Genomic DNA, 13,367 nt, shown 5'->3' on the forward strand with positions numbered 1-13,367 from the left:
GGGTGGGCAATGAAAAGAAAAATGACAACATGGCGGCGAAACAAAACTTCTTAAAACGATACATATACATGACATGGAACATGGACGCCAATGGGACACTGGATTGAAGGGGATAGGGTAGGGAGGTTAGGTTAGGTTAGGTTAGGTTATGTCGGGTTAGGTTAGGCTAGGCTAGGCTAGGTTACGCTACGTTACGTTACGTTAAGTTGGCTGGTTATGTAAGGTTAGGTTAGGTTAGGTTGGGCTGGACTAGTGTAGGCTAGGTTCTGATCTATTCTGGCCTGTATGTCTCATAAACCTACCTATACGCGATAAGCCCGCTAGCAGAGGGTGTAAGGCGTGCTTCATCAGCTTCCCTCATTCTTCGTTAAGCCCATTTCTGACATTGCATGCCGGATTTGCTCGTGACATGCAATGGGTCAAGTGAGGAAATATATTTCAAGACATGGTCGTGGTCTCGATATCGGAAAAGAGGATACATCCTCCAAGCCTTTTTCTCCTGCAATAGCGTCCCAAAAATTGATGGTTCTATCCTGTATTGCAACGGACGTGTTAAAACTCCAGGGCCGAATCAGGGATGTGGGTATGATCGGCGCGACCTTCATACTACCTGAGGTAGTCACTCGTTCCAATGACCAACAATAGCACAAATTGGGCAGCAAAAAAAAAAACCGTGGCACGACCGAGCAGGCTGTGCTGCGTCCAACGCACTGACGTCAAGATCTTCTTGGAATGCTGGGCGTTTACCGTTAAGGGCCATGGATGGTTTGGCAGTGTGGCAGCCACTGCCCAGCTCGTCACTGTGTTAGAACCGCACAAGGCTGCTAATCACCAAACACCGAAACAAATTTGATGCCAATGAGGTTTTACGAAATCACATAAATGGGTCACAAACGTGCCAAGGGCAAAATACACATTTTCAGGCTATCATTCACTAGCAGTTAAACCACCATAGTTGTGCTCATAGAAGCTTTCATGTATTTTGCGCATATCACAGTTCAGTGGTCAGACACATGGTCTGGAAAGAAAAGTTTCGTCGTATTCACGAAGATCTGCTCTGCCAGCGTGTCCGGATCTTCCTCTCTCACTGCTGCCAGCACATCCAGCACTTGGCTGCAACAACAGATACAACTTGTGTACAGTGCAATGTGTCGCCAGGACATGGAAGTCCGCTGTAGTATGATGACGATTGGGGCGCGCCGACTTCCGGCGTCATTTTGCGCAGGGAAGACCACAGTTCAAGACTAATCAAAGGCCACAAGATTAAGATGGGACAATGGAACCATACAAATGGCAAAACAAAGCAGGACGCCGTTGAGACGCGTCTCGTAGCTCTATGATGGCTGAGTCATGTCACATTTTACACATCTGAATTCGGAATAAGAGGTGCATCATCCACAGATAGGAGGCCACCAAGCTCTACACTCAGATAATTCCAGACAGGCCCACCCACGACCAGTCCCTCCCCTCTCACGTGATGTTGGCTGGCTCGTTGCGCGCCTTGACGGGCCGGTCCGCCTGCCAGCGCTCCTTCTTGCAGGGCGTCGCAGCCGGCGGCCGCACGTGCCGACTGCCCGCGTGCGTCGGCCGAATCTCGCACCAGGGCGCATCCGTCTCCAGCAGCAGCCGGTCGGCCGGCAGTGCGGCGGCTACCGCCAGGTTCGCTGCTGTCTTCAGTGAGCTGCCGGCAGGTAGCTCTCAACGTTCAATGTTCCACATCCGCAAAACCCCAGATTGTTGGACACTTCGCTGCAAGTATATTTCACCGTTTTACACAAGAGAGCCACAAGCAAAACTCTACTTCTAGATGGCAAAACATTTCCCAGCATGCAAAGGCGTGCGTATATTTAATTGAGGCACCGTGCCGAGTATTGCGGCATGATAAATTTGTGCCACAAAATTTCGCCGCTGAGCTGAAATTTCACGGTCGGATGATGGGATCACGACATTCCATCATCTGCATCCCATCTTATACAAACATTTTGCATAGATGAGTAGCACATGACATAGATTACTTACCAGCCATTGATTCCAATGTAATATCCCAGATCCATAATGCTCTCCGCCTCCTCCTTCGTTCCATCAAACGAATGTACCACGCCCCCGAAACATCGGTCCGTGTTGGTTCCGGAGCACGTCCACCAGGTCGGCAGCACTAGCGCGGCAGTGAAGGAACAGCGGGAGTCGCGAGCTTTCGCTGAGACTCAGCTGCCGCTCGAAGTATCTGGAGAGTGCGGGAGCTTATGCTGCATGTCACACCTTTGACGGGTTGCATTCAAATGCATCATGCATAAAGCCGGTCCAACAAATAAAAATCATCCCTAACCAGAGAGATCCCAGGACAGCCCAACGCACAATATCACGGCGAAGCCTTTCATGGAACGCCAGTGACTACGATGATGATATCAATGTAAGGGGCGACGGCGCAACTAACATTTGTACCGGATTCTCCGCGTACGAGCCACAGATCCTAACTTGCATCCTCATCATCATTAATATTGCATGCATTTTTGTGTGGTCACCACCTTACAACACTAATTCAAGATCACAAAAAACAAGAATATCCCACTCAGCAACAACGAATACTTTTCGAGACTCATTTCGTGAGAGGAGGGAGCTGCGTTAATACCACAAAGAATCATGATCCCACGCAGGACAATACAATTACACCGGCGCCAGAAGCTTGAAGGCATTGAAGGCTCCATAATTTTTATCTTTATTACTTACATTTGAGCGAGCCTAATATTGGCCGTCGTGCGCCAGGATATGCATGCGTAGGCGAAGGCATGAGCACCATCTTTAATCGGAGAAAAGGTAATATGTCATGCCTATTCTCCATATCACGCCAGAAGTCTGGCAATAATTTCCAGCATCCTTAGGGTATCCTCCTCCGGTCGCCTCGGAAGCGCCAGCCGAAGGAGTAGGTCACCGTCACCGGGCCAACACACGCTACGAGACGGAGACAGCTCACCGTCGCTGGGTGTCCTGGTCGCAGAACTGGAGCCGGTCATAGTCGAGTCCACACTCGCCGACGGCCACCACGCGCCCGCGGTTCTCGTCGATGAGCGAATGCAGGGCGCGCAAGTGGGCGTCCGGATCGCCGGAGGCGTCGAAATCGCCGCAGCGCGTCGGGTGCACGCCCACAGTGGTGAACAGCGCATCTAGCGACGGACATCGGTTGCTGGGGTTAGCCTCAACTCTCTCCCTATTTCGCTGAAATCTGTCGTGACAACCATGACATGAAAAGACAACTCTTTGATGTTATGTGAATGAAAAGCATGCTTGCAGCAAAATTATGATGGCAGAATGGGAAAACACAAGGAAATTAAGACAACTTTGGCACTGAAAGTAGCACAATATTTATAACACAGCATGTTACCTATAATATAAGCATAAAATTGGTACATCCAAAGGCGTACAAATTACACCTTTTTGTGCAGAACAATGCAAAACAAAAAATGATATACACTCTTTTAAAAGGGGTGTCCCACCCTAGAGGATGTTTCAAAAACATGCTCCAGTGAAGCCTCAGAACAAGCATCATCAAATAATAGTACTGCATAGTGCCACTGCAGCACTGTCAAGAGATCACTCAGACATTCAGAGTACAAAGCTTAGAAGTCAAAAGTACAAAAAAGGTGGGATACTCCCTTCATACATTTTTCTTACCTGCAGTAATACAGAGATAAGAGTGCATACCATTAGTTTTGGCTAGTTTTAGAGCCTCTTCTGTCTCCTGCAGCCTGCCAGCAGTAATGATGATTTTCTTGAGCCCAGCATTCCATGCACGCTCAAGGACATTAGGCAAGTCTGGTGGATGCTTGGATGTCCCATTGTAAAAGCCTTGATACATGGAGTCTGTCAGGTTGGCTCCAATATCTGCCCAACAACACAAATTATCAGAATGCTTGTAAAAGGCATTCTGTCCACTGCTCATACGCACAGGTAGACTTTATTAAGACTAGATAGACTTAACATAATTTAATGTCTCATGATGTAATGAAGAAAATCATTCATTCAAACCAAACTGGTTCAGTGGGACACAGGTATAGACACAGGTATATGGAAAACACTGATACAACACAAGATACAAAAAGGAAGAACATGATCCAGTACTGATACAGGTATGCAAAATTAGTGTTAGTTATTCCTTCTTAAAACCCTGAAACTGCAAAGATAAGGGTGATGTTTTACAGTATCAAATCTTACCAATAAATCTCCTCATGCTTCCACTTTTAATGCTCTTGACTTGTTTCTTCTGAAGTCAACTGTTAATTGCAAATGCTGATTCTTTCTGCAACATAAAAGTATGACACACATAACTTACAGAATTCATGTCAATTCAAGCTATTTAATAATGCAACTAACTAAACTTACCATAATGAGGTTCATGAAACACACAAATGCCACCACTTGAATATGAATGAAACACAAAACGAGCTGTAGGTTCGGTAAACTGGCTGCAACAGGCAACAACTCCTTGAAGTGATATCGCATATATCACAGCACACTTACGCTTACCAAAATGAGCTAGGTAGAACATTGTAAAAGGCAGGCCAATTACCTGCCTCTAATGACTGTCAGGCTGCACCGTCACCACCAACCCCAACAACGTGCTTACGATACACGATTCGATACCAATGCATGCCAAAATAGCACACGAGGCCATATGTACATAACAGGCAGCATACTTGAAGCAAATAAGCTATATAAAGCATACCGTTATTGGGACGCCAGTACTAAATTGTTTTTTTTTTAATTCCGTGCCGAAAATGCTGCCCATGCCTTTTTCCTCAGCGCCAACACGTGAGTCAGGCAATAAATCCCCGGAAGACGTGGGATCTCATGGCTCGCAAAGAACATTTTTCCGTTAGGGTTTGGGAACAGGTCATGAAGAGAGACCAAACTTTACATGAAACGACAAAAGCACCGTGCAGATTTAAGGCCCACGCAAACCAACCATACAATAATATCCCAGTCAAGCGATTAAGGGCGTAGGGCCTGATGAGCCATATTCCTCTGTTGCCATTGGTGTCATCAGACGCTTTTGCTGATAAGGTGTTGAGCTTGATCACTTACTCGTCATGGACGTTACCAGTGGTGGCGCAGGTAGAGGAGGGGGGGGGGGGAGCACAGGGGGCATGTGCCCCTCTCCCGGGATTCCGAGGGGCTCGAAGAGCCCCTCGCAACCTCTTGCCCTGGCAGGAAGGACGGGCACCGCGGATTCTCGATAATCAATTCTTCGATAATCGAACTCCGCACCTCTAGTTACCGGATGATCAGTGGTTAACGCAGACGCGTTAACCAATGCACTACCGAGAACCCCGTTGGTATCCCCCTCGTTGAGCCCCGTCCATTAATGGCCCAAAAGGCCGGTTGGAAGTTTAATTCAGGGGACCTGGCTCGCAGATCAAGGCGCTCCAATGTCAGCAAGAGAGCCCTGAGCGATGATCAGTCTCCGCATAGTCGACAAGGGCCTTAGATGCCGAGCCGATCAAACACCACCAGTAGCCCACAGTTGGCTCCGCGTCGGCATGGACCTGATGGTCCGTTTCTCAAGCAGGGAGCTCAGGTCGGAGCCAGCGATTTACATTGATCGGGGTCCCAGTGTCTGTCAGGACTCGAGCATCTGTCAGGGTCCCAGCGTCCGTAAGGGCTCTAGGATCCGTCAGGGACCCACAGCGCCTAACAGGGGCCCCACGCATGCCACAGGCGGTGTTTGAGGAGACCCGGGAAGCCTGGATAGCCATACCTATGTAACATAGGTAGATCACATGAGGGACAACGCTTCCAGCTTCCAATACCTTTCACCGAGTACGAAACACGAAATACAGTGATAATATATTTGATTCCTGTTTCCTAGTAAGGCAGGCGGTCCGTACGCAAACGCGCACAGTCACAAATGACCTGCGCACATCCACAGACGGACAACGGCATATTCTAATTCCACATGTCAGACCACGGATGATTAGAACGTGAACTAAATAAATTCGGATGTTTGTGATGAGAATGAAGAACTCATCCGACATACGCAAACGTAAACCATTGGTGTTCTTATGATTGAGACTGCCACATCGTCCTGACAATTTACAGCTAGTAACTCACAAAAAAGTGCAGTCATGCCAGAGTTGCGAAATTCTCACCCTCGAGAAGTTCAGCACACATCAAGGGACGACAGCCACTACTATAGATCAGTCCTTACAGCACCCGCCACTATGCTAACTGGTTCTTCGCCCAGGCTCAGAGGATTACTGACGACGCCTTTCGCCATACAACATTCGTAGTCGACTAATCGTACGCATTGCAGCTGAACATGCACACAGTTGGCACAGCTAAGAGGTCTGACAGATCACGGTACTTGTGACGGAACCGGGCGCAATCACCGGACGTCGACACCCGCACGCACATAAAAGCAAAGTGCGCGTCCTATGAGCACCATGTTGTCTCCACAGCGTTCATCGCAGGGAAAATTGCACTGTCACATCGCCTCAGAGTTTTACAGCTGTGGTTGTCATGAGACTAGCAAAAAAAGAAAGAAAAAGATATGGACCACAAAACGCATTCGTAAGAAGGGCTGATCGAAAACAAGCAGTTAATGTAGTGCATCGAATGTTCACAAATGCGGTGGAATATGCCTTAAGTTTTGCTCCATGTTGTGAATCTCCAACAGCTATAAGATGCAAGAGAGGCCACATTCAGCTTAAGCAGACAAGTACAATGAACCATATCTAAAGCAGTAACATAACGATTGAGGGCTGTTAAGGAGATCCAAAAGAAAAGTGATTCCTACTAACAGGTATGGCAGACAGCACTGGAAAAAGACAATACACACATGTTCAAACTCTCACATACCTGATATTCTACAGCACCCAATAACCAAAAAGGGCTTAAGCAGTCAGGCCGCAACCATGCTAACCAATGACTTATGGCAAATGCATTGCAATGCACATCATTGCACATAAAAGCCTTAAGCAACATTATCACAGTGAAACACGTCCACCGAAATCAGCAGCAAAAGCACCACCGTCTTTCATTCCTCTGCGGCCGCATCGAAGTTGCCGATGGTCAGGAAATCGCTGATGCCTGGAATACGTCGGTACGCTGTACACTGAAGCGGCGTCCTCAGAAGACCTTCTCCTCGATGAAGGTCTTCACCGTGCTGGGCAGCGGCAGCTGCTGGATCAGATCCAGCCGCACGCGCTGCCGGATGACAAAGCGGCACAGCGACTGCAGCGAACGCACGCGCGTCAGACGTGACACCGGCTGGGTGAGGCGCACGGGCAGCACTCGGGTGCTGTCGGCGCTGTCCTTGGAGTAGCAGAGCACTCCGCCACCCTGCGAGCGCTCCATCGACCGCTCGATCAGCTCCGGAATGCTTGGGTAGCTATCATCTGGGTCTGTGCACACATAGAAGCTGAACATGCTGTTGCAGTGCTGGATGCGTGTATGCCTGGTCTTGCCGCAGCTCCGGAAGCTGAGGCTCAGCACATAGTGATCATCTGAGGAGTCACGGACAAGGAAGGCGCCATCTGCTTCAATACTCAGTAGCTCCTCTGCCTCTGCTCTTGAAATTGGACCCCAGTACCAGCCAAACACCAACAGATTTCTCAGCTCTTGTGCTAAGCTCCACTCCCAAGACGGTCCAGCGGCAGACAACAGGTCATTTCTAGCTTTCTGGAGCCCCATTTGACCACAGTTTTCAAGCTGATTGTCCTGCCTATGTTGCAAGTTTTCTTGCAAAGGAAGTGCAGCAGTGGGACATACAGCACCATGCACCCTCAGGCATTCTGCTGGATCCTTGGGAATGGCACCAAGTTCAACTGGATGCACAGCATTTGCTGCAGGAACCTTGCTCTTAAGTGAATGTCTGTTTCTCAAAAACCCCATGCTGCTCGATTTCTGTATTGACTGATCCAGAGAATGTTTGGATGATAACCAATTACTTGCTTTCATTTCTTCATGTTGTTCCATACCAGGATTAGCTGGTTGCCTGAGCCTTCTTGCAATCTTGCATCTCACAGCATTTAGAAAGCTTCTCTGGGTTTGCAAAATATGCCTTGAATCAGAGAGCATATAGCTAGATTCTTGTGGTTTCCTCCTGCACAGATTTACAATACTCCGAGTGCTGGTTGACCGACTGGACTGTTGTTCAGCTCCACATGTACCATTTTGCACATCACCAGGTGTGAGATTGTCCTTGCAGTTTCCATAACTGCATACATTGGTCATACTCTGAGTTCTTGAAGTATATGAGTTATGCCTTGTGATAGCCTGGGACCTATCACTGCCCTTTGAAGAGCCTCTTTCCATGCTTGCCTTCAACCTGCTGAAACTCATCTTCATCATATTGGCTCCTTCCAAAATTCAGCAGAATGGAACACTTGTTTCTCTATCTATCATTTTGCTTACCACTTCCAATTTCCATTTGAATGTTGTGATAATAAAGGATTGCAGCAACTAGTCTTCTTCAGCAACATCAATGTTTACATAAGCAAATGCCACTTGGAATTGTCCCCATCTGAGCTGGCTCAATGGTTCTTCAGAGATTGCATTGCTTTTAACCACATGCCTAAAAACTCAAGTTGAGATTAAAACCTAGTGCTCCTTCACTCAACAAAAATATGCAACATGACCCAAATCACTGTTGATGGCGCAGATGAGGCACTATCCTTCTGGCTAATTCTTCTAGGCAGGCAGTGCCTTAAACTGCAATATAGACACAACATTAAACGAAATACACCACAGCTGCGTATTAGGGCACCCAGTACAGAAACACAAATATGTGGATGCAGTACGATACCACTTACCCAGTGAGGTACGGAAAGCGATCTCATGCACCCACACAGTCAAAAGATGTGAAAATATGCAGCCCAGTTTGAGGTAAAAGCCACTCCCGGTAGTACAGTCTTAACATATGACACATCACGCCATTTAGCTATAGAAGTGATGTGGAAAAACGTAGAATTAAAACGGGACAAACCGTCCGCATCCTTCCACGATCGGATATAAATGGCGCTCTTGCGACATTTCAAATAAGCTCTGCTACTAAATTAATATTTGGGTGGCGAAAACAATAACAGGCAAGGTCTGCGGAAATAGCGTCAGGGCACATGGTGCCATTCTCTCTGAAAAAGTGACCATTTCCGCATGTCTATGAATGAAAGGCAACCAATGAACTAGCACTTGGCCTCAATATTCCCGAAAAGAACACGGCACCACTGATTTCACAGCTTCTGCAACCGCTAATTTTGACGTCTAATGCCATTGAGTATGACGTCCTGTTCACCACGTGTAACTGGAACAGTTGCGCGTAATTCTGGATGCCCGCTCAACAAATTTCTGCAACAATTAATGCTGGATTATATAGTAAAGGTTAGCGGCAGCCATGACAACCTTTGAGTATAATGCTTATACCATAACGGTTTGCAATGAAAGGCGTCTCGCGGCAGCTCTCCGACATCACTTCTCTCACCATACTTAACCCACAACCGCTCCCTCGCGGGCACGGCTGCTTGGGCAGGATCGGCTGCACGTCGCTTTATGGACGGGCTTCGGTAGAATTTGGCGGCATATGTTGACACTCCGTAGAAGCTTAGTAATACTTATTTGCCACGAGATGGCACTAGACACATGCTGCTTCAGTGTGATTTCTTTCGCACACACCTCACGCTACATATCAGGCGCCACCACCGGTTTAGAGGAACTTGTTTTTAAACTGATTCCGGTTTGCCACTACCCCGTGAAGATCGATGCCTTTTTCTTAAATGAAACACACCGAATCCCTGGACATTTTCGGAATCCGGGAAGACGTCGTCTATTGGTAGAACATGTGCACACAGACAATAACGCTTAATATGATTGAAATTCGTAGTTTTTGTTGATTGATGCGCATTTGGGCAATCTCGAATAAAACCCGAGCTATCACATCCCATCGTTAGCCCGTAAAGGGACGGCTAATAGGTCGTGAGGACAAATACAGTCATCCAAAAACAGAGGCACTGGAACACACGAAAATACACGCCAGCCACGACTCTGCCGCACAAACAGGTCATGAAATCCTCAGATGTCACACATCTCTTCAAATGTTTTGGGGAAAAGGCAATCGAGAGAAGTCAAAGATTGTTTGGGAGTTTGTTATGCATCTTGGGTGTGCGAATGCAAAAACGTCGTTTTTCCATCTCAGCGCGCGAACGAGGCATGAACTGATCACTGTCCCGTCTTGCTGGTCGATCGTGCCCTTCACGCACAATGCGGAGCATACGAACAACTGAATCAGGCTCCCCCGAATGGAAGATCTTGTGGGTGAGTGGGGTGGTGTAATAGTTGCCGGGATCTGCAGTGGAGAGCCACCCAGACCTCTGGTCTAGGTCTGACACATGATCAAATCTTTCCGGCCGAAACGAGCTTCGCAGCCAAGCCAAGCACTTTTTGAATCCTAGACATATTGATTTGAGTCGCTGCCGTATACTGATGTGCAGTAACGGACCTTCGACGGACCAGCGTGATGAGGACACTTTCAGACAGGCTATGCTTTAGATGTGAGAGATCAGCTAGGATACCGAAACAGGGACGTGCGAAACCCTTACTGATATGTGAAACGTGTGAATTCTGAGACGCGTGAACTGACGGTCAGACAAGTCAGATTACGGTCAGAGACAAGTCCGATATTTTTTGCTTCCAAACAAGGGACAATAAGATGATCGCGGAATTTGACAGTGAAGTAAGGTACGATGCGGATATTCTGTTGATTTCCAAGCAGCATCAGTTGCACTTTATCGACATTGACTTTAAGCCCCTTGAATCTGAACCAATCGTCAAGTGAGACCAAAACACGCTCCAAACGAGCGATAGTGTTATGTAACTGAAATTTTGGACCACTTACCAAAAGCTAGGTATCATCCGCGTATTGAACCACCACAGCGTCCTCCACGAAAAAAAACTCAGATCGTTTAAGAAAAGGCTGAAGATGAGGGGGCTCAGTGCGGATCCCTGGAATACGCCGATACTCATCTTAGGTATCTGCCTGTTCAAATTAATCAGAATTTGTGGCACGCATGGCAAGACCAAGAACAAATCTGCTTTTCGTGAAAAATATTGGTCTTTCGTGCTTGCATTTAAGCCAGGCTCGTATCAACCAAAAATGCCTGGTGGAATGTGCAGTTTTATGGTAGCGTAGACACATTCGTTTTCGTACTGTGTTGAACGCATCGGGTATCCCCAAATATGTGGCACATTTCTTAATAAAGGACGGAGTTTAAAGATAAGCAGGTTATTTTCTCATATTCCAGCACACATGCATTGCACATGCCGCGAAATACGTGTTTACCGAAACGTTTGCTCCCGTTAATTATTCAGGAAAAACAATTTGTGTTTAAGATTTATGCCAAAAAAACTAAAACAGATTCGCTTCAAAGTTACACACCGTTTTGGTCTTAAAAAGGCAACGCTCTCAATAATCAATCCACCTGCCGTTAGATGCGCAAATTCAGAGCTCTTAGAACGTTGCACAATCGGGACTCCCCAGTCCCGGGCAGGCCTACATATTCGGGAGGACCGAAATCCCAAAGGACTCCAGCCAGAATCATCGCCGTCGCGGTGTCAGTGGCGCGGAGCCTGACAAAATCTCTTCGCCGTTGCTGCCAAGGGCTCGAGCTATCCAGAGCTATACGTCTAACGTTCTGAAAAGACTTAAAACTATACGTACGCCATAAAGGCGTGTTCACAAAACTCGAACGTAAGACAAGAAGAAGTGGATGACAATATGCCGGTCGTTCACTGAGAAACTCGAACAGGAATAAAACTTCCCTTACGATTCTGGTTCACTGATAGGCACGTTCATTGTTTAACAGTAATGCCAGCTCAAATAAGCCTGTGTACCGGCGAGAAACCGTGCCCGACGTTGTACCTCAGCGACCCCAGCACGCAATGAAGTGTACCGCACAGATGGCACTGACCAAACATGGTCTCGTCAAAACATTCTGGTCCAAGGAAGACGACAGCCGCATGGCTGCAGTGAACACGCAGCGATGTATCGAAATCTTGGATACGCTCTGGTAGCGTCTATGTAGGACACGCGCGTACAAACGCACCAGTCAGTGGTTCAAACGGGACGGGACCATGCCTCATTGTTCCCAAGAATCACTGGAGTGGCTTCAGGATCACTTCAGTGGCAAGGTGATCAGCCGCCGACTGGACCTGGAACGGCTGGCTCAGCCTCTGACTCGTCACATCCCGATTTATTTCTGTGGGGTTACCTGAAGGACCATGAAGGTAGCCGCAAGTCTATCAAGGTAGCCTCAGGCGGTCCCGGAGGTCATGGCAGCAGCAAAAATAGAATATTTGAGCTATCTCCATCACTCAGTGCGAGCTTTGTGAATAATTTCGTCAAGCACATTAGGGATATGAGAGAAGTGGGAACAACATTGTATGTGTAAAACAGATCTGAAAATAAAACAATGCATATAATCGGTATGATATTTGGTGGGCTTAAAATATACAGAGTGCTACAGACGTTTCTTAAAAATCTGACGTTCTGAAATTGATAAATACAGTGGCTATTGCCAAAGTCATTCAAATACCTTTCACAGAAATTACAACTGTTGGATATAACTGCACATACAAATTTCGCCTCGCGACATGTTTCTTTTTGGAGCACCCGGCCTTTTATAATGTATAATGTTTTGGGTACCGAACAAAGTGATCCGAATGATTTGCTACCTACTAGCTCAATATGTCCATCAGTTGTTCATATTTACATGCGGTTCCTCTTACGGCGCAACAGAGGAGAGTAGGGAGAGTTGTATCAGTTTTTTTTTCTCTGAGCTCTTCCTGCTATAACAAGTGAGGGCAAGACTAATTTTCGCATATCTGCAGGCAGCCTTCAGTCATATGTATCGGTAAGGCTTTAGAGAGCACGTCTCGGGTTTTGGGCAAACAACTTCTGAATGACTTCCTTTAAAATGAGACAACTTCCCCACCCTGGGCTTAAGTGTATGACATGGTGGGGAAGTAATGCTTAATCATTTTTTTGTCATGAGAGTAAGCCGCATCACAAGCAGGGTGAATGCGTTACAAGATGTAAACTAAATGTGCTCGTCTGTGCTGTTTCGTAATTTGTCGTGGTTGCGACACGTCGCACGTTTGCCCCTTTACCAATCAGTGTTTGTTTTACAACTCCCGCTATCTCAGCTTCAGCTGCTCGCGTAGAAATCGTGGGTCTACGTACAAAATGCAGCCATTGATTTGCTTTTTGGATGACAGCAAGTCATGGCAATCATGCGGCCAATCATTGACAGTAAGTTAGTCAATGACATAGTCGGCACATGGCATCACTGATACAACATGCCCCATGCACAGCTGATACATGT

The 13,367-nt window shown here is 47.2% G+C and overlaps 2 protein-coding genes across 4 annotated transcripts; both read right to left on the bottom strand.

Moving 5' to 3' along the window:
* Positions 1-954: 954 nt before the first annotated feature.
* LOC119089455 (putative deoxyribonuclease TATDN1) lies at positions 955-4,676 on the bottom strand. Its single transcript, XM_037212160.1, is given in 8 exon segments — positions 955-1,113; positions 1,475-1,681; positions 2,020-2,114; positions 2,116-2,224; positions 2,972-3,161; positions 3,700-3,879; positions 4,210-4,294; positions 4,565-4,676. Coding segments are annotated over 7 exon segments (912 nt in total). The 5' UTR covers positions 4,226-4,294; positions 4,565-4,676; the 3' UTR covers positions 955-998.
* Positions 4,677-5,837: 1,161 nt separating this feature from the next.
* On the bottom strand, positions 5,838-9,010 carry LOC119089454 (uncharacterized). 3 transcript variants are annotated; one of them, XM_037212158.1, is made up of 2 exons: positions 8,981-9,010; positions 5,838-8,706 (listed from the first exon to the last, which is right to left on the bottom strand). In XM_037212158.1, the coding sequence occupies exon 2, from the start codon at positions 8,344-8,346 to the stop codon at positions 7,123-7,125; it is 1,224 nt and encodes a 407-aa protein (XP_037068053.1). In that variant the 5' UTR covers positions 8,347-8,706; positions 8,981-9,010; the 3' UTR covers positions 5,838-7,122. The 3 variants fall into 3 exon arrangements, with proteins under 3 accessions (XP_037068053.1, XP_037068052.1, XP_037068054.1); XM_037212157.1 differs by lacking the exon at positions 8,981-9,010 and adding an exon at positions 8,808-8,956; XM_037212159.1 differs by lacking the exon at positions 8,981-9,010 and adding an exon at positions 8,904-8,948.
* Between the last annotated feature and the right edge of the window lie 4,357 nt (positions 9,011-13,367).

The sequence above is a fragment of the Pollicipes pollicipes genome, unplaced genomic scaffold (genome assembly GCF_011947565.3).
Source record: "Pollicipes pollicipes isolate AB1234 unplaced genomic scaffold, Ppol_2.1 Scaffold_3087;HRSCAF=3621_pilon_pilon_pilon, whole genome shotgun sequence".
In the NCBI taxonomy this organism is placed as follows: domain Eukaryota; kingdom Metazoa; phylum Arthropoda; class Thecostraca; order Pollicipedomorpha; family Pollicipedidae; genus Pollicipes; species Pollicipes pollicipes.